At 40.6% G+C, this 26,766-nt stretch overlaps 1 protein-coding gene across 5 annotated transcripts in view; it reads left to right on the top strand.

Annotated features, from left to right (window-relative positions):
* Nucleotides 1-24,838, top strand: part of MAP3K4 (mitogen-activated protein kinase kinase kinase 4) — a 73,503-nt gene extending 48,665 nt beyond the window's left edge. For 2 of the 5 annotated variants that reach the window (XM_079971855.1, XM_079971851.1), the window contains exons 10-27: nucleotides 400-666; nucleotides 1,953-2,102; nucleotides 3,153-3,314; nucleotides 4,327-4,460; nucleotides 5,476-5,554; nucleotides 5,773-5,851; nucleotides 8,181-8,277; nucleotides 10,034-10,153; nucleotides 11,549-11,649; nucleotides 12,965-13,045; nucleotides 14,375-14,566; nucleotides 15,145-15,215; nucleotides 15,308-15,424; nucleotides 16,701-16,860; nucleotides 18,948-19,070; nucleotides 20,279-20,385; nucleotides 22,406-22,585; nucleotides 24,274-24,838. In XM_079971855.1, coding sequence (XP_079827981.1) covers nucleotides 400-666; nucleotides 1,953-2,102; nucleotides 3,153-3,314; nucleotides 4,327-4,460; nucleotides 5,476-5,554; nucleotides 5,773-5,851; nucleotides 8,181-8,277; nucleotides 10,034-10,153; nucleotides 11,549-11,649; nucleotides 12,965-13,045; nucleotides 14,375-14,566; nucleotides 15,145-15,215; nucleotides 15,308-15,424; nucleotides 16,701-16,860; nucleotides 18,948-19,070; nucleotides 20,279-20,385; nucleotides 22,406-22,585; nucleotides 24,274-24,294 — 2,241 coding nt within the window. In that variant the 3' untranslated portion in view covers nucleotides 24,295-24,838. The remainder of the gene's footprint in view (nucleotides 1-399; nucleotides 667-1,952; nucleotides 2,103-3,152; nucleotides 3,315-4,326; nucleotides 4,461-5,475; nucleotides 5,555-5,772; nucleotides 5,852-8,180; nucleotides 8,278-10,033; nucleotides 10,154-11,548; nucleotides 11,650-12,964; nucleotides 13,046-14,374; nucleotides 14,567-15,144; nucleotides 15,216-15,307; nucleotides 15,425-16,700; nucleotides 16,861-18,947; nucleotides 19,071-20,278; nucleotides 20,386-22,405; nucleotides 22,586-24,273) is intronic. The other 3 variants (XM_079971852.1, XM_079971854.1, XM_079971853.1) reach the window with 3 other exon arrangements.
* Nucleotides 24,839-26,766: the final 1,928 nt, after the last annotated feature.

Below are 26,766 nucleotides of genomic sequence, written 5' to 3'. Positions count from 1 at the left end.
TGTTGCCAAGGCAACTGAGAGGTGTTCCTGTCTTTCTGTGCCGTGTTGATGGGTAGTGAAACATGGGAAGACAGAGTGATGCCTAGTGATGCGTTGTCAATACACCCTGGGGCAAGAGCAACACCACTTTGTATGTCTTCAGTGTCAATTTTCTGTAGTCTTGTTCACTGTGTGATCCCCACTGGCTATTATCGTGCAGTGATGGGGGAGACAACTGAGATGAAGAAGCACTAGGTGGTGGTTGTGGGGAGGGATGCAGTGCAAATAGCCATGGAAAAGGTGCATAATGGTGGTAGTCACTTAGCATCTGTGAAAATCCTTTCACCCTGAGAAAAATGAGTGAAATTTTTCTGTGGTTCTAGGTGTTAATAATTTGGACCATATTGGTTTGTTCCTCAGGTACAGATCCCTGGACTTGAAAACTTGCAGATTTTTGTGCCAGATAGCCTTTCAGGAGAGAAATCTATCATCCTGCAGCTACTTAATACAGCTGCAGGAAAGGACTGTTCAAAAGACTCTGATGAGGTTGCAAGCGAACCATTTTTACTTATGACAAAGTACAGAGACAAAGATGATGACACTGATGACAGCTGGAGCACTTGGGAAGGACAGCCTGTCAAAATTGTCCCTCAGGTGGAGACAATTGACACATTGAGAAGTATGCAGGTAAAGAATTTCTGTATTAGTATTCTTCTGATTTGGTAAATGGTAGTTATTTATGTACTCCCAACATTTAAGAAATGCTCTGCTTTTCTCACACGTAAGAAAATCGGAAATACTACTAGGGTAGGATCTTAGGTGCTTGAGAATTCGGCCTATGCATTCTTCATAGGGGTTTAGTTTGCATATGATCCTCATGTTGCAAAAAAGTGTGTATTTTTCTGTCTTTAATGGATTTGAGAGTAGGATAAATTGTCAATATAGCCTTAGATCAGATTGGGGTTGTGATCCAGAGCATGGTGCTTTGCTGAATAAAGCAATTCTTTTCTGAACAGCTTGCCGTAGTACCTAACTCTATATTGCTTTTTATTATTCTACCTTTTTGTAAAACCGCCTTGAGGTTTCTTTGAGCCAGTGTTGTGTAGTGGTTAAGAGTGGTAGATTCGTAATCTGGGGAACCGGGTTCGCGTCTCCGCTCCTCCACATGCAGCTGCTGGGTGACCTTGGGCCAGTCACACTTCTTTGAAGTCTCTCAGCCTCACTCACCTCACAGACTGTTTGTTGTGGGGGAGGAAGGGAAAGGAGAATGTTAGCCGCTTTGAGACTCCTTAGGGTGGTGATAGAGCAGGATATCATATCCAAACTCTACAATCAAGCCTTGTATAAATTTTATAAAATAAATAAGAAACAATGTTTGAAGCTACAGGATGTTAGTAGAAAATGTACCATTGTTATAATATTAATAAGTTCTTGCACCGGTTGACATATTGGAGAAATCAAACGGCTTTCTTCACTTTAGAAGTATGAAACTAATGTATATAGTGAGCATATAAAGTTTTTATTCTAGCAACAAGAAGTGCACGGAGCTCTCTTCCTCCCACTACTCAGCAACACATTTGCTGAAGTGTGCTTCTGCACAGACTTCATTCCCCAACTTGCTGTGTGGAGGTTTTGCACCACAGCTGCACATACAACTGGAGCTGCTCTCATCCCTCACCTAGCAGCCTCTGGTGCATAGAGGGATGTAGACAATGCACCAAAATATGTTTATCAATATGTAACTGTCTCTAAATTGGTCACAATGAACGTTGAAGGAACAGCCTTGGAAAATCCAGAAGTACAACTGGAGACGTTTTTCATAAAATTAGCAATTTTGTGGGAAGAAAAATAGTACCATTTAAAACATGTCAGAGTTAAGTATTTTAAATTTCAGAATAGCTGTAATCGAATTCACGGTTATAACTTTGGGAACCTGTTTTCAGCAATACCATAAATTAACCTTGTATTCTTAGGTTGACAACCTCCTCCTTGTAGTCATGCAGCCTGTTCATCTTGTGAACCAGAGAAAAGCTGTCCAACAGTTTCTTGAAGGGCTCATCTCTTTACATCAGGAGCAAACATCCAGCCAGCCAGTCATCGCCAAAGCTTTGCAGCAGCTGAAGGTACACATCTTTCTGGTTTATATTCCTCTGGATTGTTAAGCATTCTCAGTCGCTTATAATTACAGAATCTCTAAAGAGGCGGCTGAGGTCTACTTTTAAATGCAAGTGATCAGAAAAACATTGCCATTGAGTTTTGTGCAAGTAAGTTGGAAGTAATTTATACAGCAAGCTGAATGAATTATATATACAGATTGGGAAGTTGTATGTTTATGCACTGACACATGAGGCATAGCTTCCAAACAGATTTGAATAGTAAATAAGAAACTTTATATTGTGCTTTAGGAAAACAGTAAAATGCTGTGCTTGGGAAAAGCTTTCTCTTGTAAGGCTTTACTATTTACAAATCACCAGTTTTATCCCCCTGACTTCTACTCAGAGTAGATCCATTGAAATTAATGGATCTAAGATACTCATGTCCATTAATTTCTGGATTACTGCTGTGGTTACAAAAGTCACTTATCAATGTTTGGTCCAGTGTTCCAGATTTCTAGGGGTTAACCAGCAAATTCTTGGAAGCTGGCCATTGCAATCTGTGTGTAGGAAACTGGGTGTGGAATCTTGCATGCACACAAATAGTGGTTGGGTATATGCACTTGAAGAATCTTAATCACACTTTTGATGAAGTTGGCTCTTGCGTAAAAATCACATTTTATTTTTTAACAGTGCAATCCTATATATGTCTACTCTGATGCAAGTACCACTGAGTTCAGTGGGACTTACTGCCAGGTATATAGGTATAGGATTGCAGCCTAAGGTACCCCATGATATAGCGAGAAGTAGCCATTGAGTATTATCATAAAGTTCCTGTAGAACCATGTATTACATGATTAAGAAGTATCAATTAACTGTGAGTTAATGGTTTTGATGAATTTGTTGTTTGCTTTATATGCTGTTGTATATGATATTATAGATATTGCAATGTTTGTTGTTTTTAAATGCTATTGTGATTGCTGTGAGACTCTTTGAGCCCAGCGTTTGCTTTTTGAAAAGCAGAATACAAATATTAAATACACAAATAATATTTCAGCAAATATTTTTCCTGTTTTCCAGAGTGATGCATTACAGCTTTGCAATAAGATAAGCAGTGCGATTGACAGAGTTGATCGCATGTTCACATCTGAATTTGATGCTGAGGTTGATGAATCGGAATCTGCCACCCTGCAGCAATATTATCGGGAAGCCATGATTCAGTGTTACAACTTTGGTTTTGAGGTTGGTTCAAGAGAAAAGTTTTGCCTATTTTTTTGCCAAGTGGAAGGCTTTAATTTTGTTTCTTCGAAACGAATTTTTAAATGGGTCATGTTTTTTTAAGCAGCCTTTTGATTGGGTAATCACTTTTCACTTCGGAGAAATAGCGTTGTGTAGCTAATAGTAGCAGAATGTTTAGAATCAGACCTAAGGGTTCGTCTAGCCTAGTATTCCATTCTTACAGGGGCCAACCAGATGAGAAGTCCACAAGCAAGACATGAGTGCAATAGCACTCTTCCGCTTGACATTTTATGCAAAAGAACAAAAATGCACAGAAAAATAAAAACAATATATATTTCCCATTATAAGAATGCTTGTTTTGTTTGAAAGTTATGAAACATTGGAGGCTGTGTAGCAAGCACAGCACATAAGAAAATAGAAGAAGACAATTTGCTCAGGTCAAGATTAGACCCATCACAGCTCTTCTCCTTTTGTCAAGGGCTGCTGCTAAATAGCAGTGTTCCCTACTAGGTTTCGTTTTCTTATGTATGAAAGGCTCCAGGGAGTTTTAACCCAACAGCCTTTTTATTTATGCATAACTGCAGTTTTGTATTGCATTGGTTATCAGCAAGTTTGCATGCAAGGTGTTACAGAGACATACCATGCTATTCTCTTGCTTTTTTCACAGGGTGGTATCTTAACAAAGTAGTTCCATTTGCACAATGATTTCCATTTGCAGAGTGGATCTCCCCTCTCTCTCCTCTCTCTGTCAACGAGATTTAGGGGAGATGGGGGAACACAAAGGGAGGGAGGGGAACATCCATTGCACAGCCAGAAGTCCTTGTGTTAATGAACTACTTGGTTGGATACCACCTACAGTGTGTTTATGTTGTACCTATTATTAATTTTGAGTTTGATTATTGGAAAATTTGTAAATCCGGATGCAGAATTTTGAAGTTTAAGAAACATTGTTGTAGCAGTTGAAAATGGCAATATTTATTTCAAAGCCTTGACAGGTGATTTTAATATATTGCAGTACCACAAAGAAGCCATCCGTCTGATGTCTGGGGTATTCAGACAGAAAATTGGAGACCAGTATATCAGTTTTGCAAGAAAGTGGATGAATTATGTCCTTACTAAGTGTGAGAGTGGCCGAGGTACTAGACCAAGGTAATGATTGAGAAATAACTATTTTCGATTTTCCTCCTTTCTGTTTTATGGGAACTTGTAATTTTTAAACAAAGAGCAAGGTTGCTGCCTTGATTACTTTGAAGATTATATTAATGCTAAATACCACAACATGGGTACAAGAATAAGATATTTGAGGTAATCCAAGGCACCAGTCATTTAAGAGTTTTCAGATAAATGTGACTCTCGTGATTAGAAAACAAGGCTAGAATTAAGGTTTGTTACACAGTTTAATTAGACTTGATTTTTAAAATTACAGTATGGGGAATGCATGCTATAGTAAATAATCAGGATGACTTAGAATATAATCCTCTGCACATTGTCTGCATCAAGAGCTGCACTCAACCTCCAAGGATTCTCTTGTAATTCACTAAGGACCTGAAAGTCATGGGAGTTTGGTTACGGTTAATTGTGGGTTCCCAATCATTTTGGCTGTCCTTACTAGGTGTACATCCTTTTCTACATAGCTTCCATTATTTCCTTTGTTGTCACTAATTTGAAAAGATAATTGTCACGACTGGAGATGTTGCAGAGTTTGGCCAGACTTTGCATTGTGGACATACTAAATGTCTGCGGGGAAACAGGGTTGTCATCTAGATCAGGAGTCAGTAGACTTCCCCTCCCCCCCTCCCCCCATGCCCCCTAAATCTGCTCTGGAAGGTTTTGGAAACCCCCAAAATAGGTTTAGGAGGCACATGGAGGAGGGGGGAAGTCCTGTTGTGCCAATGGACCTCGTTCCATGAATACATGTCCCACTTAGTGCTGTGTTGAAACCCACCTTAAGGGTGTTGGGATTACAGTTTTCTTTCCCATGCATAGCCATAAAAACATAGCTTCAGGGAACAGAGTCTTGAGTAGGCATTGTTTTAGATTTGCATAGTGTTTAGAAAGGCAATATTTTTGTGTAGCATGGCAACAGAGGTTGTTTTTCTCTAAATAAATAGAGCTGCTTATATAAGTACTCCTGGTTAACCAGTAACTTCTTTCTGCACAACAGGTGGGCAACACAAGGTTTTGATTTCCTTCAAGCCATTGAGCCAGCATTTATTTCAGCTCTTCCTGAAGATGACTTTTTGGTATGTCATTAACCACTCTCACATTTTAAGTTAACAAACACTATTGGCTGCATTTGAGACCAGATAAGGGCTGTTTTGCTGGTGGTTCATTTTATTCATACTTCTTGAATAATATATGTTCCTAAGTTATACATTTCAATTTGTTAAAGATACTGCAGGTGCTTATTAGAAAAACACTGTATTTATTGTTGCAGTGATGTTAATTTTCTATCTTCCAGAGTTTACAGGCATTGATGAACGAATGTATTGGCCATGTAATTGGAAAGCCTCATAGTCCTGTTACAGGTTTGTACCTTGGTAAGGCAGCAGCTACACAGTCTCTTCCTCTGGAACTTTACACCTGTAGTTTGTAGAAATAGAAACATGTCATTGTAAGTGAATTGAATGTGTAAATATAAAACACAAGAGTCACAATAAAAACAAGGATCATCCAGTCATCCAACTCAGTATGTCGGCCTCCTGTCTTCACAAAATGATGACAATAAATCAGCAGGAATGGGGAACCTGAGACTCTCAGGGCGTTATTAGACTGCAGCTTCCATCATCCTTGACCATTAGTCATGCTGGTTGTGGTTGATGGGAGTTGGGAGTCTTAACAACCTGTAAAGGACCAGTGTTTCCCCATCTCTACAATAAAGAATGCAGTTTTTAAAACCCCTCTAAAATATAAGAAGCAGCAGATAATCCATCTTGGCCTACTAGAACAGACAGGTTTTCAGTTTGGCTTGGAATGACATCAGGGAGGTGAGGTGGCCAGATAACTCTTCTCAAGGCACAGCATTCCAAAGCATGAGCACAGCAGCTAATTAAGTCCCATCACATGTTCCCACCACATGTTCCTTCCTGAGCCTCAGGAATTGGCAGTTCCTGTCCAGATGACTTCAGTGAGCATGGTGGTCCCAGGGCATGCTCTGAAGGGACAAGGGGCCTTGCTGAAGCTAAGCAGGCCTGGATCTTGTCAGTGTGTGGATGGGAGATTGTTTACAAAATGCACATGTGCTGCTTAGAGGAAGAAAGGCAGAAAAAGAATAAATAAATAATAGGTGGTCCTTTAGGTGTCCTGGCACTTAAACGGCTTAACTTTAAAAGTAGAAACCAGCACTTTGGATAGGGCCCAGGAATGAACAGGACACCAGTGAGTATAGTACAGGCATAGGCAAACTTGGCCCGCCAGATGTTTTGGGACTACAATTCCCATCATCCCTGACCCACTGGTCCTGTTAACTAGGGATGATGGGAGTTGTAGTCCCAAAACAACCCGGGGGGGGGGCGAGTGTGCCTATGCCTGGTATAGTACAATAGTGGAATCACTGGCTGCTGACAATTGGCTTCAATCAACAACCTTTTAGCTGCTTTCTACAGCAACTGAAGTTTCTGAGCCCTCCTTAAAGGTAGCCCCATGTAGAGCATGTAATAGTAATCCAAGCTAAGGCACGTGTGACCACGCTCACAAAACAGTGGTGAACAAACTGGATCTATATGGGAAATAACCTTATACAGAATATTTTGCATTAAGTAAAGTTCATAATAATAGCAGAAATTGAATAGCTTTCCTTGAGATTCTTCAACTTAGCCCTGCACACATTGTTGGTGGCAAAGAACAAAAACAAGACTGATCAAATCATTGGTGGGCCTCCTATGAAACTGGTGGGCTACATTGTGCCGGGAGGGGCACGAGGTGTGCAGGTCTGCATGAACTAGAGAGGCCTGCAAGCCAATGTGGAGTCTTGTTGTATATAGAGTGTGTCCTCCACAATTAGCTTGCCTTTCCCTACATAAAATGTATAAACAAGGGAGTTGCTTATGTTGAGAGATCAACAACTATGGCAGGTACAGCTATAAAGTGACAACATTAAAATTACTAGAAGTGTTCTGCTGATACCAGGTTAGGATCTTTCTTGCTTATTGTGGTTGAGCTGGAATGGCTCCTAATGGACCTTTGTCCATTAGGACAAATTGAAGAAATAATGGCATTATTATACTCCATTAGGAGTATATTGAAGAAATAATGGCCGTACTTGAGGAGGAAAAGAAGAAAACTCAAATCTGTGTTTTGCTTGAACATCAAAGATGCACTTGGAAGAGTGAACAACTTCAGTCCAAACAAGTCCAGGTTAATTATGAAAGAATATATCTGTAGTCAAGCTAAATATTTAAATATACAGAGCAAGTCCCATAAATTGGGAGTTGTCTTGTGGCTTAAGGAAGCCTTTGTACTTTTGCAAAATATTACACACACACACACACACACACACACACACACACACATTTTCTTAACTATTTGTACGCTAAATGACATATAAATAGGAATAGCTTACTTACTAGTGTTTGCTTTTCCATAGCCCACTACATTTCCTGGCTACTAGCCTGCATATACATTGGGCTGACCAATTTCTTAAGTCTGCTTCTCATGGGCTGGCAGGCAAATCTGAGTGCACAGTGAGCCACATCAGTTGCTATTTGAGAAAATCTCTCTGGGTCGATTTCATCCCAGTTTCTTCCACTTCAAACAAATTGCATGAACTGGACCTCCATTACAATGATCGTGCATCAAATGTGACATGCATGTGTTGACTGTTCTCTTCAATCATCTGAATGCCCTCCCTCTGCCTCTTTCTGCTTGTAGCTATTCATCGGAATAGTCCCCGTCCTGTGAAAGTACCTCGATGCCATAGTGATCCCCCAAATCCTCACCTCATCATCCCAACACCTGAAGGGTTCAGGTATTAAAAGCTTATCCAGATCCTTACTGCTTGTATTCTAGAGGAAACTGGTGTTTCTGAAGTTGTTCAAGCAACTTTACCATTTGAACCTTGCTGTCTGCCTTTATCCAAAGGAGATAAAAAAAATTCCTATGTGCCAAGCCCATGATAATTTCTCCCCTTTGAAAAAATGCATAAAACCCCACAGTAATTTTCCTTATTGTTATGAGTTCTGTGAAGAATGTCATTGCTTCTCTGTAACACCATTTTGATAAGTGACATAGCCTTTCTCCTCTATATCTGAACAACTTTCTGAATTTTATTATTATTTATTGCTTTCTTCTGTTCTCCATGATATGTGATTCAGTAATATGCTACTACAGTGCTGGAGCTAGAGGTTTGTTTTGTGTATGTATGTGTGAGTTATAAAAAGGCAGCTCTTTCTCCCCATCTCTGTCCACCACAGTCCTATCCTACAGTTTCTTGAACCTTCACTTGAACCTTCCCCCCCCCCTCATTTTCTTGCTGACTATTTCCTTTCCTTCTCCTCAAAAGATTGCAAAACAACAGTATTAACCCCCAAACAGGTGGACCTTCCTAGATCTATAATATACAAAAAATGGAAACTTGGCTATTGATGACAAATTAGTGGTAGCTCTAGCAATAATGTTACTGATTTTTAAAAACAGTTTTATTAAGACCCTCAGACAACTGAGATGCAGAAAATGAAGCTTCTGTTGTGCTGCTTTCTCTTCTGGTTTTTTAAACATGCATGTATGTGCATGCAAATCCCTGTGATGTTGCTGCTGCTGTTAAGTGTAGATTATGAAAGTTAGCTGAATATGGTGGCATTTCTGCATCTTGGAAATTAGAGGGTTTCCACATCAACTTGTCTATTGATGTTGTCACTTCACACCTACAAAAAATAGATATACTATAAGAATTACTATACAAAGCCATCATGCGGAGACAGCATTTGCACACATCACACTAAATCACGCTGGAGCCAGCCTCAGCAGATTTCAGATTTACATGCTCCTCTCCTCTCCTCTCCTCTCCCCTTGCAAATTGCAATGAGGTTGGAAGCTTCTGCTTTTGCATAACTGGCTTGTTTAAACAGTGGTACCTCGGTTCTCAAACGTAATCCATTCTGGAAGACCGTTTAAGTTCTGAAATGTTCGGAAACTAAGGTGCAAAGGGCTGTCTGCTAATCCAATTGAGAAAACTGAAAAACACGCAGCGGAAGCCATTTGACTTCCAAGGCATGCTTGAAAATGGAAGCATTTACTTCGGGTATTTTGAAATATTTGTCAACGAAGAAGTTCGAGAACCGAGGTACCACTGTATTTAAGATTAAATACAGTTCCAGGTCTTGACAAAAGGGCAAGCCATGTTTAATCAAAAGTGCAGCTCTGCAAAAGGAGAAGTGAGGAGACAGAGCATGTGAGCCCAAATAGCTTAAGAGTAGTGTATGCCTGCTGCTGCAGTATTTGTACTCACTACACTTTTTGTTTACAATTTTGTTTTCAGTACTCCACATTTATAAATGAATATCCTTTTGCTTGCTGAAAACAATCTAGGTCCTCAGTCGCAAGGATAATTTTATAGTGCAAATTGGAAACTTAATCTACTTAGAGCTCAAATCATTTTACAGGTTTTTTAAAAAATGAACTTTTCACAAGATTTTTCCAGACTACTGTTTTGAGTCACCATGTTTTAAGAATCCAGTAAAAATGGACCTGAAAGTCTTTTCCTGAAGCTTTTCTTCTCACTGCAGCACCAGGAATGTTCCATGTGATGTACGGAACCATTGCAGCCCTGCTCTTAGTCGCCCCACTCCCGTCGGTGGTGACTCAACTCAGCCAAAACCACCTGTCAGCAGTACAAATGATATCAGGTAGCTCCACAACATAGCAGATTCATTCCTGTCCCCATCACTCATATAAACTGCTTGCAATTAGATCCTAGTAGTTCATCATGGTTCCATTATATGCTCCTGGTGATTACCTTGTTTCTTCTAAAAGTGTGAGATTTTTTTTAAGTGCACATTATATGTTTATCCATTTTAAAAAGATCATTTTTTTTTAACCATGCATGCTTGAGAACAATTTTTTATTTAGTTTTATTTTAGAACCATTAATGCATGCAGTTCATTTCCTCTGTTCCTTTGCAGCATTATAGTAGCTAGGTGTGACTGAACTAATACTGAACAGAGAGCCTATAATATGTACACCTCTCTTAATTTCATAAAATTCTACCCATGGGCATATAGAGCAAGTAGTAAAACCTTCCAAGAAGAGTTACACTGGTGACAAATCCACCATACGATGTTTCTTTGGCACACTGAACAACTTGCAGTGCACAAATGCTACCATACTTCATTTGTTCTTTTTGAGTACCCCTTATTTCAGATAAAGAGAAAACCCAGCAAAAGCAAAGCAATTGTGTCTGATACATTGATAATGTCATCTTTAATTTTATTTGTTTCTCTGGACATTGGGTTGAAACCATCTAAGCCATGCTTTGAGAAGACCCATTGAAATCAACTAACTTACATCCATTGGTTTCAGTGGATTTATTTTGAGTATGGTCTGGTTGGATGAGACCCATTTTAAATTAGATTTTCAAAGGTATAGCATTACGACTTGACACAGGCTCTTTCTTTCTCCCATTAATATATACATATGTATGTATACACCTGTATGCATAAATATGTATACCTTTGAAATGTATACTGCCCTGCCATTCCTTCCAATTGCTGCTGATGTGTTTGGATATGTAAGATGGCTCCATTTTTTTAAAAAATGAACTACTTCTAGTGGACAAGGTCCTTTGATCTAACAGGATTGTTGCCTGGTTTATTGTAGACCAGCGACATCTGGCGCCTCCACAAGTGTTCCCCCTTCCCTGCTTCATGATGATTCCTGCATTGACTAGATGACCTTCAAGGTCCCTTCCAGCTTCACAGTTCCGTGACTCTATGATCAAATGTAAATGTTGCCTTATGGTACATTTGCATGAACTGGTGCCATTGCATTTACCCCTCTCAAATATTAGTAGCAGCTTTTTTTTGGAGAACAATCATATTTGGGGATTCCTCTCTCTCTCTTTAACCAGGATGCAGATCTAGACTATAAACATTTAGTTTGCTTTCTTAGTATGTGGCTTTCATTAACATACAGAATCATGGCTATTTCCACTTTATTTAAGCTTTCTGCTTTTAGAAAATTGTTGGGGGGCAGGGAGTAAAAGTGCTAATTACGACAGCAGCAGTGTGTGTTCTTTTAAACAGAGGCTCCAGCGTCCCTGAAAATGATAGACTGGCTTCAATTGCTGCTGAACTGCAGTTTAGATCATTAAGCCGCCACTCAAGTCCCACTGAAGAACGTGAAGGTGATTGCTGTCTAAATTGTAATGCTTCCCCCAGCCAAATTGTTTATGCATTTCTCCCTAAAACAAACAACCATTTTATTTCAAGGCCAGGTTCTTCTGCTGAACTATCAGTTTGACCTTCTTTCCCAAATGAGTACTGTAGGTGTTAATCTATCGGCAGATTAGGATCTATATTATGCCTTATGGTAGAACGCTTTTCGTAGCAGATCTGCTATTGTAATTTAATGTAGTTGTTTGCATCATTTATGCCCCACTAGCAGTAAGTAAAATGAGGAATTGTAAGTCTGGAAAGTGAGCAGCTAACCTGCTAATTAACTGCTCTGATGATCAAAGAGGGCATTAACTAAATGATGAAAGGCAACAAGGGATGAAACCAGGCAGGATTCCTGCCAAGACTACGCTTGTGGAGTAAATAGAGGCACCACTACTTTGAAGGCTGCGCTCCATAATTAGGACCAAGCCCTACAAATACCCTTAAAAATTGATACTGAAATATCAACATGTAGGAAGCAGACTCTGTTATTGAAAGCTAGCCATAAATATAAAATGAGAAATTGCCCTTATTTTTACAGCTTCATTATGACTAATCAGGTTATTGTCCATTCCAGACCTAACTTTTTGATTATTAACCCTTCCAAATCTACAATTCTGTGATTCTAATGGGAACCTGGAACATTTCAGGTTTTGACACTCTTTTCAGTTTATTTCAGACAATAATTTTGGTTTTCACTTTTTGGTTTTTCTACATTTAATCATATTCCTATGCACAGTTGTTTTTGTGTGTATAACTTTCAATTTCTATAGAATGAATGCTTTATAGCATTATCTCGTCAGTTCCTCTCCCCCCCCCCCGTCCCATCCATCTTAAATTCATGCAGCCAAGAGGTTCCTTCTGTGAGTAGAAAGGTATTTCCGCTTGAGGTGGGGAGGCATCAGTAGTCTGTGGTGCCATGTAACGCTATTTCTGATAGCTTTCTGACCCACAGGAGCAGTGCCTCCGAGGACACTGGGGGCTACTAAAAGGCATTGCATGGGGCAACCCAGCCCGTTTTTATGGCACCGGCCCCTTCCTCCTCCACCAAAGCAGGTGGTGCTTGTTTCTACCCTTGCAACTAAATAGTCTCTAAAGAGTATGCAGTCAATCTCTGTGTTTATGTAAATAGCTTATACTACTGTGGGGCCCTAATAATAGTTTGAACCATCTTCATATCCTAACATCAACAGGAACCAGTGCTAAGCAGTGGGTAAAAAAACTAAATCAGTTTTCTGCTCTATATCAGTGCCATCAGTTTCTTAAAGCATTTTGTTTTCACAGAGCCTACTTATCCAAAAGGAGACTCAAGTGGATCAGCCCGAAGAAGTTGGGAGCTTCGGACTCTTATCAGTCAGACCAAAGGTAAAGATAAGAGTTGGCTACTTAGCTGTGTTCTGTTTTGCCATTAATGCTAGGTATGATTTTTAGGAGTGCCCTCAATGCCAGTTGGTTTTGCTGTATGTAAGCTCTCGCCAAACTATATCTTCCTAGTAAATGGACTTGTATTTCTGTTAGTACATGGCTTGTAGGGTTGCAAGAAGTTTTGTAAGGAGAACTATATGAATTATTGCGAAAAAGGACTAAAAAGGAGTTTATTTAAGATTTGGATTTTATAGCAATAACTATTAAAATAAAATGCAAAATCAGACAGAAAGTTAGAAAACCATTAGTCGAGGTTGACGGACATCCTAGGCTGTGATAGCCAAAGGTTTGTTATGTTGTATAAGATGGGATGTTACTTTTGGAAAACATGTGCAAAAACCAATAAAATTGTATGTATGTATATATGTATGTATGTATGTATGTATGTATGTATGTATGTATTTCTATTAGTATACACAAATGTGCATATTGGTGCAAAACTTAAACTTGACAGCCATTGACAGCTCTTAATTCTGGTGGAGGATTCAGAAAGTTATGGCATTTACTGAATCATTTCAAGAAGCACCAAACTAACCCAAAGATGAAAATGCCTTTTCACATGAAACCGAGGTGGTACAGTTGCTGCACCATAACCCCTCAGTCATGCATGGCAAAAGGTTAGCGGGAGATGACAATACAGTGGTACCTCCGGTTAAGTACTTAATTCGTTCCAGAGGTCCGTACTTAACCTGAAACTGTTCTTAACTTGAAGCACCACTTTAGCTAATGGGGCCTCCTGCTGCCGCCGCGCCGCCGGAGCACGATTTCTGTTCTCATCCTGAAGCAAAGTTCTTAACCCGAGGTAATATTTCTGGGTTAGCAGAGTCTGTAACCTGAAGCGTCTGTAACCTGAAGCATATGTAACCTGAGGTACCACTGTAAATACTTGTTCCTGTCTATTCTCATTCATGGCCTAAATTTAAAGTGTACAAAGAATGACTTATGAGTTTTATCAGCATTGCAGCTTACCATATCTTAAACCCATATAGTAATGGTTCTCTATAGTCTGCTTGCTTTTTTTTGTCTAAAAGTCATTCTCTAACTGCTGCTGAGGTTGATAAGTTTGGCTGATACCAGACAGTCACGCATGTATGATGCTGTCTTGTGTTAGCCCTCTACTGACTGTCTGATTCACAGCAACTCATTGAGATTTCAGGCAGAGATCTGACAGCTCTACAGCCTGTTTTCCTTTTAACTGGAGATCCCAGGGATTGAAATTGCAATAACAGGACTTGTTCAAGATTTCCCCCTTTCTTTCTTAATTCCTAGACACTGCTTCCAGGCAGGGACCCATGGAGGCAGTTCAGAAATCTGTCCAGCTGTTTGAAGAAAAGAGGTACCGAGAAATGAGGCAGAAAAATATTATTGGCCAAGTTTGCAACACTCCCAAATCTTACGATAACGTCATGCATGTAGGCTTGAGAAAGGTGACTTTTAAGTGGCAGAGAGGAAACAAAATCGGTAAGTTTCTGGTAAGCTGCTTTTCAGTAAACTGTATTCCTAATTGCAGTTTATTTTACAATACATGAAACCCAAGCAGCATATTCAATGCACTGTTGTTGAAGATAGCATCTGCTGAGTATGTCAGTGCAGTAGTATATGGAGAAGCACTTGGGCTGATTGCCCTTTTCCCCACCCCAAACGCATGATCATCTTTGTGAAGGAGGATATATGTGTGTGCATCACCTGGTCTTCCATTTCTGCGTAATCACAGTCTTGTTGTAGTTTATGGATGGAATCAGATGAAAATTTTACTCGTGTACTCAGTGATGTGTGTACAAATTTGCATTTGTTACAAAGGAGGTTCTTCTGAAATGACCTAGAGGGGACTTTGCCCAAGCAGCTTTCTCTGTGTGGAAGTTCTAGCAATTTAAACTTGCCCAACGCCTCAGTTTCAATTAATAGCATTAGAGGATGAACACAGAAAAGTTACATTGAGGATCCATACACATATTTACAGGAGTCATTGTTCATACTGGCAGAATCGTCAGCAATATGTTCAGGCTGCTTACACTGTTATTATTCTTACAATTCTGCAGGAGAAGGTCAATATGGGAAAGTGTATACCTGCATCAGTGTTGACACTGGTGAACTGATGGCCATGAAAGAAGTAAGTACTAGACTAATAAAACACACTGAATTTTTCTATTTTTTGCTTTGTATTAGCAGCAATGTTAATTTTAAAAATCACTGTTTTTTCAGATAAGATTTCAACCAAATGATCACAAAACAATCAAAGAAACAGCAGATGAATTGAAAATTTTTGAAGGCATTAAGCACCCTAACCTGGTTCGGTACTTTGGTGTTGAACTCCACAGGGTAAGCAAACCTTAGTTGCTGACATACGCAAATAAGTTAGGTCTGCAAACTTTAATCAGTTTAATTTGTAGGAACACACAGAACCTTTGGGCCCCCTTTTACATGCCACGTTAATATTATCAACTTGCATTTCATCACATCTGTACATGGTCAGTGGAAACAGTGGATGTGTGATATATTTCAGAACCATAATTGGGGATGTTTTCAGCTAAGTCTAGTCAGAGTAAACTCAGGGATATCCATGTTCCTAAGTGAATCATGTCCATTAACTTCAGTGGGTCTACTCTGAGCCGAATAACACCCTTCCTATTTAAGAATCAAAACTGGATGTGATATGGAAGCGTCATACTCCAGCTTCTCTGTGTCTTTTTATGTGCTTAAAAGGAGTAGCTGGAGTGGGTTCAGTTTGGGATTGAGGCTGAGCAGAGATGGCCCTAACTGAAATCCCTCCTCTCCGAAGCTGCTGGAGGTGGGGATACAGGTACAGTGTGGGTACCCACAGCAAACAGCAGCATGAAGTGGGCGGCAGTTTAGATTTGGAACAGACTTGTTCTGCAGTCTGCTTCAGAGTGTAGGACTAGAAGTTTGTTGGCATCCGTCTGTCTCGAGAGACAATGGAGTGCAGTCAAACCACTGCATTAGCAGTACCAAAGTGACCTCCACACCAACCAGGTACAAGCCTGGTGTGGAAATTGCAAGGAAGCAGATTTTGGTTAAACCTTAGCAGAAACTTATTTTAAGAGAGATTAAGCAATAGAACAGAGTGTTTTGGGGAGGTGGTTTTCCAAACCAGCAGAAGTATTTTAGTGGAGCCTGGAACGGCATCTATCAGGGTTGCTTTTGTTGCAAGATTCCTGCATTAGGCAGCGGGTGAACTCGATAATCTACAAAGTCTGTTCCTACTGTGAAATGGATATCGCACCATGTCTACACTGGCCCTGCATATTTTATGTTGCAGCATAGAGAGTCTTATGGATGTTGTATGAGATAAAAGCATCACTCTTGCATTAGGTATGGTGGCCCAAACTTCTTTTGTCTGGTATGCTTAGCAACCATCTTCATAGCCCACCACAGCAGACAGTTGCCATTTCCCCCCTTACCAGCTGTTGCCTGTATAGAACACATCCGGGACAAGGTACTGTGCTGTGCACCTACCATTCCAGGCAAAAACACAAGGCATTCGTAGCTTACAGAAGCATGCATATTTGAAAGACTCTTACTCTGCATACAGAAGATGCAATGAGACCAGATTCCTTTCTTTGTTCCCCAACTATAGGAAGAAATGTACATCTTCATGGAATACTGTGATGAAGGAACTCTAGAGGAAGTGTCAAGGCTGGGCCTCCAGGAGCATGTCATTAGGCTTTACACTAAGCAGATCACAACGGCCATCAATGTGCTGCACGAACATGGCATAGTGCACCGGGACATCAAAGGTAAGCAGCACTTCTGAATTCTTTCATTTCCCTTTTTGCTCTGGGCTGATCTGCAGGTTTGCATTTAAAAAACAAACTTTGGGAATATAACAAAACTCGGGGATATAAAGCTACGCAATGAGATTGCCCCACCTTTCTTTATTTCCTTCCCCTCATTTCAGGGGGTTGGACAAAATGAATCTTGGGATCCCTTCCAGCGCTACAATTCTGTGATTCTATTATTTAATGCATATTCTGCTTTTCCTCCCAGAGGGGAGGCAAACACACCTGCAATTCTTTAAAAAAAATTTTTTTTAAGCATTCTCAAACAGTTCAAACATTCTATAATCACTTACAGTTTAAAGCATTATAACATAATGTGTCACCCTTTTCCTTCTGGAATAGTGTGTCCAGAACCTTATTTCTGGGGCCAGAATGTATTACTGGTGGTGGTTTCTGCAGTTGGTAGCAACCACCACGAGTTGTTGAAATCTGCTCTGGAGGGTTAGAGGTGGCCCAGGAGAATATTGGAGGGTGGCTAGTTGAGGGGAGAGATCTGTGAAAAAATGCTACCCCACCTCTGTACTCCGGGGGAATCCTCCACTGGATCCTAGTGGATCCCATTCCTGGGGGTTAGGCAAGCTCCAAGACACTAATTCCCAACTGTGCATAAGCATACATAAAAGAAAAGTATATGAAGAAATCAGTATCTCTTCAGATTTTAGGAGGTTGGGCACTGAAAAAAGAATATAACCAACAGGCAGCTGTTCTTGGCTACATAGCTTTGATTAGCCATTACATTTCATCATTTGGAATCCAAGTCACCATTAGGGCCAGAGTTTTAACACTGCCAATCATAAACTAAGGATTGGAATGAAATTCCTTTATCAGGTCACTGTTATCCCATGAAAGTGTTTCCCAAATGGCTTGCTTTGTGTGTGCCAAAAGATGGTATGAGTCATAGGTCCGACAAGCTGCTTGGCCTCTAGTTGTGGAGTTTGGGCAGAGGCTTGAAAATAGGCCCGTGCTTGGGTAAGAGTTGCTGAGACAGCCCACTGTGCATCCATTTGCAGTGTGAGGAGCTGCTTCTCGACTCTAAACACAGCATGCTGGCCTGCACCTCTTCTCCTTCCTGGAAGAATTGAGGGAACAGTCCTACATATTGCCTCTACAGGGGAGCTCTTGTGCTCTCATCTCCATTTGGAAGGATGTGCCCTGACTATTGGACCGACCCCCACTTTCCTATACATGTCTCCATTGTAGAAGGAGAAAAAGGAAATTGGGAGCTAGCCCAGGCAGTCGGGGAGAGCTGCCTGAATTCTTCCTGTCCGGCTGTCTGGTAGGGATGAGGGAGAAAAACTACAGGGCCACGTTCAGTTCTCATAGCAACGCTAGTTAGACTGCTTGGGGGCTGAGGTTCTTTCTCCATCTCAGCTAAAGGCTTTAAGGGTGATGGAAAAAGAGATTAGATGCTATTTAGCGTTTTGTGGGGTAGAGAAACTGCAGTCCTAATGGCAGCTTCTCTCTCTTGTTCCTCCCTTAGAAGAATGGTGCTGAGTGGGGGGAGGTGTAATAACAGATCCCTCCATGTTTGGGGAGTCGATGTGTGCTGGGTTATGGAAAAAGGCTTTGGCAAATGAATCAAAGAAGTGGGTATCTCCCAGCTCCTGGTTATGTGAAAGACTCTTTTGGACCTAAAATAACGTTTTTCTATTTCCACAAGTTGTAAGTAGATACAGTGGTACCTCGGGTTACATACACTTCAGGTTACATGCGCTTCAGGTTGCAGACTCCGCTAACCCAGAAATAGTACCTCAGGTTAAGAACTTTGCTTCAGGATGAGAACAGAAATCGTGCTCTGGCGGCGCGGCGGCACCAGGAGGCCCCATTAGCTAAAGTGGTCAAGAATAGTTTCAGGTTAAGAACGGACCTCCGGAATGAATTAAGTACTTAACCCGAGGTACCACTGTATCTATGCCTGGTTGTCTAGTAAGACCTCCAGACCAGTAATTAGGGTGATCACTCTATAATAAACTGTCTCCTTTGGGTTTTAAATCCTGTCTAATTTTTTATTTAAGAATCAATCACTCTTCCCCCCTCCCTTTCAGGAGCAAACATATTTCTTACTTCATCGGGGCTGATTAAGCTGGGAGACTTTGGCTGCTCAGTAAAATTAAAGAATAATACACAGACGATGCCTGGCGAAGTGAATAGTACTTTGGGGACTGCAGGTAATAGAGAACATGCCAAGGAAGTTTCCTTGTGTGTACTGACTAAAACCAATGAAATGTGTTATTGTATACAATTGCTCTGATGCATTGTATTGCTATGGGCACGTGAGCTCTGATGTTCACATTGATAGTCAGGTGCCTAGCCTTACCCATGCTGGCTTACCCATTCATTTCAACTGGCACACATTCCCTTGTGTATGGGAACAAACCTCTTGACTTGAGGCCCTGTGGAATCGCTGCCAGTCAGTATAGGCAACTCTGAGTCTGACTTGTCATGCTTCAAAGTTAACATTTACAAAAAGGATCAGATGTGCTTTACATTATTAAAATGCAAAAACAAATCACTGTGTGGGTGTGTCTGATTTCATGCCCCTTCCAGCCCCCTCACCCATCCCATACCCTGGGATGATAATACCAATTTGTTAGTCATGAAAACAGAGAGTGTGTGATGCACTTTGGACATTTAATTTTTAAAAGATCTATTCTTAAAAATGAATTCTATTCCTAAAACTTTCTAGACATTCTAGACAGCACTAGTTGTATTTCAAAAATCTTTAAATAATTTGCAGAGTGACTTTACCTTGGGAGCTCATTTCGCACTTGCTCTGCAACAGAAGACTAATGAAACATTTATTCCTCTCTAGTCAGAGCACAGGGAACAAATTATATGTGAAACATTTGTTTTTGAAAAAGATGAATGGTATTGGCTAAAGCATTTTATATCAACGGCTGCACAAGTAAATAATTTGGTTATGTCTATCAGTTTTAAACTACAAATCTGGTTTTGTAGGCATCGGTTTAAAGTTGACATAAATTCTTATTGTCGGCTGCTTAGTGTAAGAGAATTTTAAAGATGTGGATTTCTGGCTCTGTAGCAGTCCAGCATAACCACAGTTTTGCAATTTTCCATTGCTTGGGGCAAGTACAAAACTAGGATGTGTAACTCTTTAGTTTAGCAGAAAATATCTGGAGGTGATTCATATTAAACTTGTGAAAATATTTTTAAAGTATTGACTACGTGCATTTAACACATTGTAACAGAGAGCTGATGATCAAATAAGCAATTTGTGCTTGCCAGCAAGACAAAACTTATGGGTAACTTACTATTTTGTTGGACATGATTTGGTTTCTCAGATGAATCCCATTTGGAGAAGACTCTTCTTCCTTTTGTTACATAATCTGATGTGATTATCTGTGTTGTTTCAAAGCATACATGGCTCCTGAAGTGATCACTAGAGCTAAAGGAGAAGGCCATGGGCGTGCAGCAGATATCTGGAGTCTAGGCTGTGTTGTGATTGAAATGGTCACTGGGAAGGTAAGCGTTATTGTGCAAGATTAAGCCAACCTCAAATACTCATGAAGCTGTATGGTAGTCTAAAAGACATATGGACAACCTGTGACCCATATGTGTGAAATACTGTTTCTGTATGCATGGGGGGCTGGGGGCAAAAGATGCCCAACTTTGTCTAAAAAACCCGTGGCTGAAATTGAGAAAATTGTTGAGGAATTGTACTTGGGGTTGTTGTGTTTTGTGTGTGTGTGTGTGTGTGTGTGTGTGTGTGTGCGTGTTGCTATTAAAGGTCATATAGGCAGGAGGACAAGGACTCATTTTGGATAATAAAATAAAAGCTCTGTTTGATTTGCTCAGTGTGCTCTCCTCATACAAAGGCCTGCTTTGGATGTGGATACTTTGGGTTAATAAACTGCGATGTGAATAAGCTTTGTGCCCAACTGTATTGACTCTTCTTAGCACATCACAACAAGCCAGGGTGTCTGCAGTTCATCATAGCTTCCCATTACATCCAAAGCACCAAATAGAACATGCCAGCGTAAGGCTGTTGCGCATCTCAGCTTGTAATCCAATGCCATCCGTGAAATTTCTCATAATGGAGAGAACATAATCAAGTCTGCTCCATATATTTGTCTTCATTCTCCTTTCAGTAAAATACCTGTATGTTAACTGTGTGTGACTGGAAGCACAAATATTTGACTGTCCCCACATACATAGATCAGGTGGTAGTATCAACACGGATTTAATTCCTGTGTAGAAACTAATAATTTATGAAGGAGCTTCTGTTTTGGGGGGCAGGCTGGACAGGATACTAGACTGTTAAATTTCCCCCCAGTTTGGAATGTAGCCACTGCATTTATGTTGTGTATTAGTGAAACATCCACTATGCTGTGCTCTGCAGGAAAGTCCAAAGATAGAAGCACTCAAAATAATTGAACTAATACTGAAGCCCCGTTTTGTATTCAGCATGTGCATTAAGCCATCCCTGAGTTGTAGGGAAATGTTTTGGGGACAGAATGTTTTGTTTGCTGCCATTACCAGAGCCAAGAAATACAGAAAACTCTCGGTTCTGAGCATCTGATAACTGCAGTATAGAAAGCAGAACCTCTTCCCCATCTGCTGAGTATAATTTATTGGGGCTTTTACTGCTGTGTAATTGTATCCCAACAATTTTCACTTATTGCTGGAACACATGTTTTTCAGAATGCCCCGGTCTCTAATGTATTTGAAAGATAATAATAGGTTGTAATCCACTACGGTTCTGTCATTTCAGAATCGCCATTCTTTGCTTTGAGTGTTATTCTGTATCCTATTTCATTTTGGGCTTTGTTTCCCCATTTTTGATAATGTAGACCTGTAATCAAGTGTGTGTGTGTGTATGTGTGTGTGTAGGATTTATGCAAAGAGCTGTATCATATTATACCCATATTATATATATGGATAGAGGTCCATATAGTTGTTATGTAATGCTCCTTGATGTGCATGTTGAGTGTTAATGTATTTAATGGAACAGGGAAGTAGCTAATTTTCTATATACTAACAGTGGCGGAGCTTCATACTTCGGCACTGGGGGGGGCGCGGAGAGCAGGTGGGGCAGGGCTGGCATGCGTCCTGGGGGTGGGGCACACTGCCTGCAGGGGCGTGGTGCCCAGTGTGGGAAAGTGGGGGGCAGCCATGATGGCACCCTACCGGCACTGTGCTGCCAGGGATGGGGCACTCCCACCCCCCACTCCTCTTCCTCCGCCAGTGTATACTGATAGAATTTTTCTCCATAAGACTGTGCACTTGTTTAAAATCCTAAGAGGAGCCCTTCTGGATCAGGCCAAAGGCCCATCTAGTCTGGCACCCTGTTCTCACCGTGGCCAACCAGATGCTATTGGGAAGCATACAAGCAGGACCTGAGTGCAGTCCGAATTGAAACTTGCACAGTATGCTATTCAAGGGTTTTATGCTGCTCATGGAGAAATGCAGCAAGCAAGCCTATGTTAAATCAATTCATTTGCAAGCTTACCCTTTCAACACTGATACACCTCCTTCGTTGCAGAGGCCCTGGCATGAATTTGAGCACAACTTCCAGATAATGTATAGAGTAGGGATGGGCCATAAGCCTCCCATCCCAGAAAAGATAAGCCCAGAAGGAAAGGACTTCCTTTCTCACTGCCTGGAAAGTGAGCCAAAGATGAGATGGACAGCTAGCCAGCTCCTCGACCATTCATTTGTCAAGGTTGGTTTAACTTGTTTTGTTCTAATTTCCATCAAGAATAGGATCAGGATGTTAGAGAACTGAATCTCTCTTCAGGTTACAATTGCACTGGCCAGGAGCACAAGGCAGTTGCTGGATCTGATACTCTGAAGCAGGGAGTCTGCTATATCCTTGTGTCTCCACACAGTTAAAACCCCTAAAATTGCCAGATCATGTGGAGAGGCTATGCACATGGTATTGCAGGTTTCGTGTTTCAGAACTTCAGCACCAACACATGGACAGCAGTTTGCATGTGGGCCTTCAAGGATGCCATCTAGAGAGCAGTGCCGTAAAACATTGCCATCTCCTTCACATGACTGTAATCACATGAGAGCTTGAAAAACTACAGCAGAGTCTTTCCTTCTTCCTTTAAGCCCTACTTAGACATGTGATAATATCATGTGATATTTGCTGGCTTCACCCATTCTGTCACATCTCACTTGCTCAGCCCACTCCCCTCCTTCTGCTGGAGGACAAATGCTGTCCTCATGTAGGATCCCTGGCCAGTGCAAGTACAGAAGGTTTTCTACCTGGAGGCCTTTTCCTATGTGTGGAGGGGTGGGGGTGGGGAGCCAGGATGTCCCCACTTTCCTCTCTCACAATTCTACTGAGGGTTTAGTGCCTCTAAAAGACTACAGATAGCCAACTGGAGAGGAGAAGAAAGAGACATGGAGTGCTTACTAAAACAATTTTAAGTTTTAAAACAACAAATTATTATTAATGGATTTTCTTATCCATCCTTGACCATGAGGTCCCAGAGTGAGTTGTGATGGTTCAAATATGTAATACTGAAATCAGTTAAAATGTATCTTGTTAAATCCCCCACGGGAGTGAGTATTCACACCAGTATACGTCTGGAAAAGCAACCCTATGCAAGTGTTCCATTTCCTCCCACAATGGGGGAAAGTACTGGAAGAGGAGCAGTGTGTGCCCTTTCAGAGCTAGCTGCCTTTTCTCTGGGTGTTAATGCCAGCCTAGTCTGTTTTAGGTTATAGTGCATTTCTGGTGATTTTTTTTTATCCACTATGATTGAGTTCAATGAAACATTATTGCAAACATTTAATTAACATGCTTAATTCTTGGTGAAATACTATTACTATTACTTTTATTATTATTATTATTCTATTATGAGCTGGGAAAGCCTGATACCATAGCAAACATCTTTGGTGTTGGGCACTCCATTCAGAAATGAAAATGGAATGTTTTCATGGAATCAAAGAATTTTAAGAGTTCAAAGGGACCATGGGTGTCATCGAGTCCATCCCCCTGCAGTGCAGGAATCCTGCCTACAGCCAACCCTGGCTGGGCTCAAACCGCAACCTTCTGGTTAACATCCGATGTCCTGACCCCTTGTGTCACTGGTAACCACCATTTTGCCTATTGATCTTCAGCAGGAGAGGTCTCATGATCAGTGTGAATGATCATGTGTGTATCTGAAGAAGTATGCATTCACACAAAAGTTCATACCAATAACAAACTTAGTTGGTCTCTAAGGTGCTACTGGAAGGATTTTTTTTATTTTGTTTCGACTACGGCAGACCAACACTGCTACCTACCTGTAAATGAATGAGCAGCGCTGTCTTTACAGAGAGCTGCAGAGCCCTCATTGAACCTGTGCACAGTAGATTTGATTATTTTTGTTTTCTCCCGGTCACTATAACCCACCCCAGGTGTGTACAGATGAAGAATGAAGTTATGCACAATGCGTGGCCTCCTGTTCTCTGGTGAAGTATCTCTTAATCACTACTGTATGTAATATTTACATAAAGACTATGCTGAGACCCAGGATACAGTTCAAAAGTTTCCGTGACTGAAGACTGCACAGGTGACCAGCGTCACTTCTACTGCTGCTCTCATTCATTTTCCTTTGGTGGGCATTGCTCCCGGGACGATGCCCACGAGTTCAAAGAAGATGCATGTTTCCGTGAAAGTGCCATTACTACTGTATAATGGACCATGACCTTATTTTTGTTCCTTCGCCTCCATTTCTCATATGGCTGAGAACTGTAAAGTTAATATGTAGTATTTTTGAACTTTCTAGGTTCGAAAAAAAGCAAAGGTTAGTGTTATATCAGGTATTCTGGACCTTGTTTTTACTCTCCTGTTTGTTGAGTGCACTGACTGTGAACTTCTACCTTTTTTTGTTGTTTTTTTATTGGCCAGCTTGATTTGTTATGCAAAGGCTGTTTGATGAAATCTAAAGGCCTTTCCTCAATAAATTGTTTATTTTAGGAAGTCTTTTTCTTTATTTCATTGTTCGAAGCTGTTATGTGTTAATTCTGTGATAGCGCTTTCAAGGGCTGTAATTTTACAGTACTTCTGCAACATTTTAATGTTCTAGTTTAGCTCATCTTAAACGATAGTGTACATCACCAAAACCGTTGCAATTTATGTCTACTGATAAGGTAAGTAGCAGCTTCAGGATCTGTTCACAACTGTGACTTGACCTGCTCTTTAGTCCTCTGCCCAGTCTGAAGTTTGAAGTAACTGGCGCTTACTTATCAATCCTAAAACACATTTCATGTGCAGGTATAATTCTGGTGGCATTTTAAGACCCGTAACCTTTAATATCCAAGTTCTTTTGATAATTCTACAACATTCAACTTTCAGGTCTTTTGTTATTCATTACAGAAGTGAATCTTGAAAGGCTGCTTTTGTGATTTTCTTATGTGTCTTCCCTCTCCCTCTCTGATGTGTCTCCCTCTCTGATGCTAGTTACTAAGCATTTGTGCTGTATTTGCCTTTATAACTTTTGTTTTGTTTCAGAAAAGATCCTTTTTAGGTATAAAAAAGTAAAACTGCTTGGGGTGACATGACAAGACCAAATCTAATCCCTTGGTAGTGGTGGTCATCATGTGCAAATAGCAAGAATAGACTGTACAGTCATACCTTGGTTTGCAAATGCCTTGAGAGTCAAATGTTTTGGCTCCCAAACGCCGCAAACCCAGAAGTGAGTGTTTCGGTTTGCAAACAGTCTTTGGAACGGCTTCTGACTGGCTGCAGGAGCTTCCTGTAGCCAGTTGGAAGCCGTGCCTTGGTTTCCGAACGTTTTGGAAGTCGAACAGACTTCTGGAAAGGATTCTGTTCAACTTCTGAGGTACCACTGTAATCATAATATAATGAAGTCTTCAGATGAGCAGGCCATCGATTGTGTTCATTGTGTGGGTCACAAAATGGGCTGTATGAATCAGCCCAAGTGTTTGAGGTGGATGCTTGGCAGTGGCATCTTAAAAACCTGTAAACAGTGAAGAGCACAGTAGAATACATTATTTGTTCTTAAAAGCAAAGACAACTGAATGCTTCCATTATATTGTTTCAAGCTGAACTTGGGGGGGGGGGTGTTAAAAAGCAAGCCAGATATTGGACCTCTTCTTTCTTACCAGTTTGAAGTTATTGGGTAATGTAGATTCATAAAAATTACAAACTAAACATTCATTATTTTAACATCTTTATTTTTGTATAAACATAATATTTAATATTATTTTTGTTAAGGCAATTTTAAAACATACAGTTGTTCATGGGGCGTGAACACTAATACTTAACAAGACAATACGAAATTGCTTTAATACACCAAACCAGAGTCAAATTTTGTTATTTTGGCAAGTACCCTTTCAATTTCAGGTGATATTTTCTCATTACCTGCCCACTTGTGGAGAGCTTGGATTCAGTGTTAAATGTACATGTTCAAATTTTAGGTTTTCAGAATGTCAAAATAAGCATAACAGATCATCACAAAACCTCGACTATTTATGCCTCAAACTCTCACTGCAGTCAGAAGAATTTGAGGAAGTGCAAGGAATGAATCAGGTATGAAAGTAATTTCTTTTATAACGATAACCCTCTTCCAAAAGGTTGCTTCTTGGAAATGAGCCAAAGGCAAGTGTAGTTCCCAAACACCAGAGGGTCCAGCTGGCTGAGTTCCAAACTGCTTTTTAAACTACTGTTTAAAATGAATTTTTTAGGGGCTTGGCACAGGCCTTGCTGATAGGGAAACTGGCTCAGTGTTGTGCCCAGACTGAACAACACACCTCTGCTACTATTCACAGGTGAGGTATGTGCCTTTTCTAAGCATATTCATACTTCTGCCAGAAAGTTGAGATTAATAATGCAGTCCTAATGCTTTTGGGCTGTTGGTAATTATGAACAACCTATGCATGATACTA

The sequence above is a fragment of the Podarcis cretensis genome, assembly GCF_951804945.1.
Source record: "Podarcis cretensis genome assembly, chromosome: 3".
Classification (NCBI taxonomy): Eukaryota; Metazoa; Chordata; class Lepidosauria; order Squamata; family Lacertidae; genus Podarcis; species Podarcis cretensis.
Note: the sequence above shows the minus strand (reverse complement) of the source record. Positions and strands in the feature narration are given on the sequence as shown.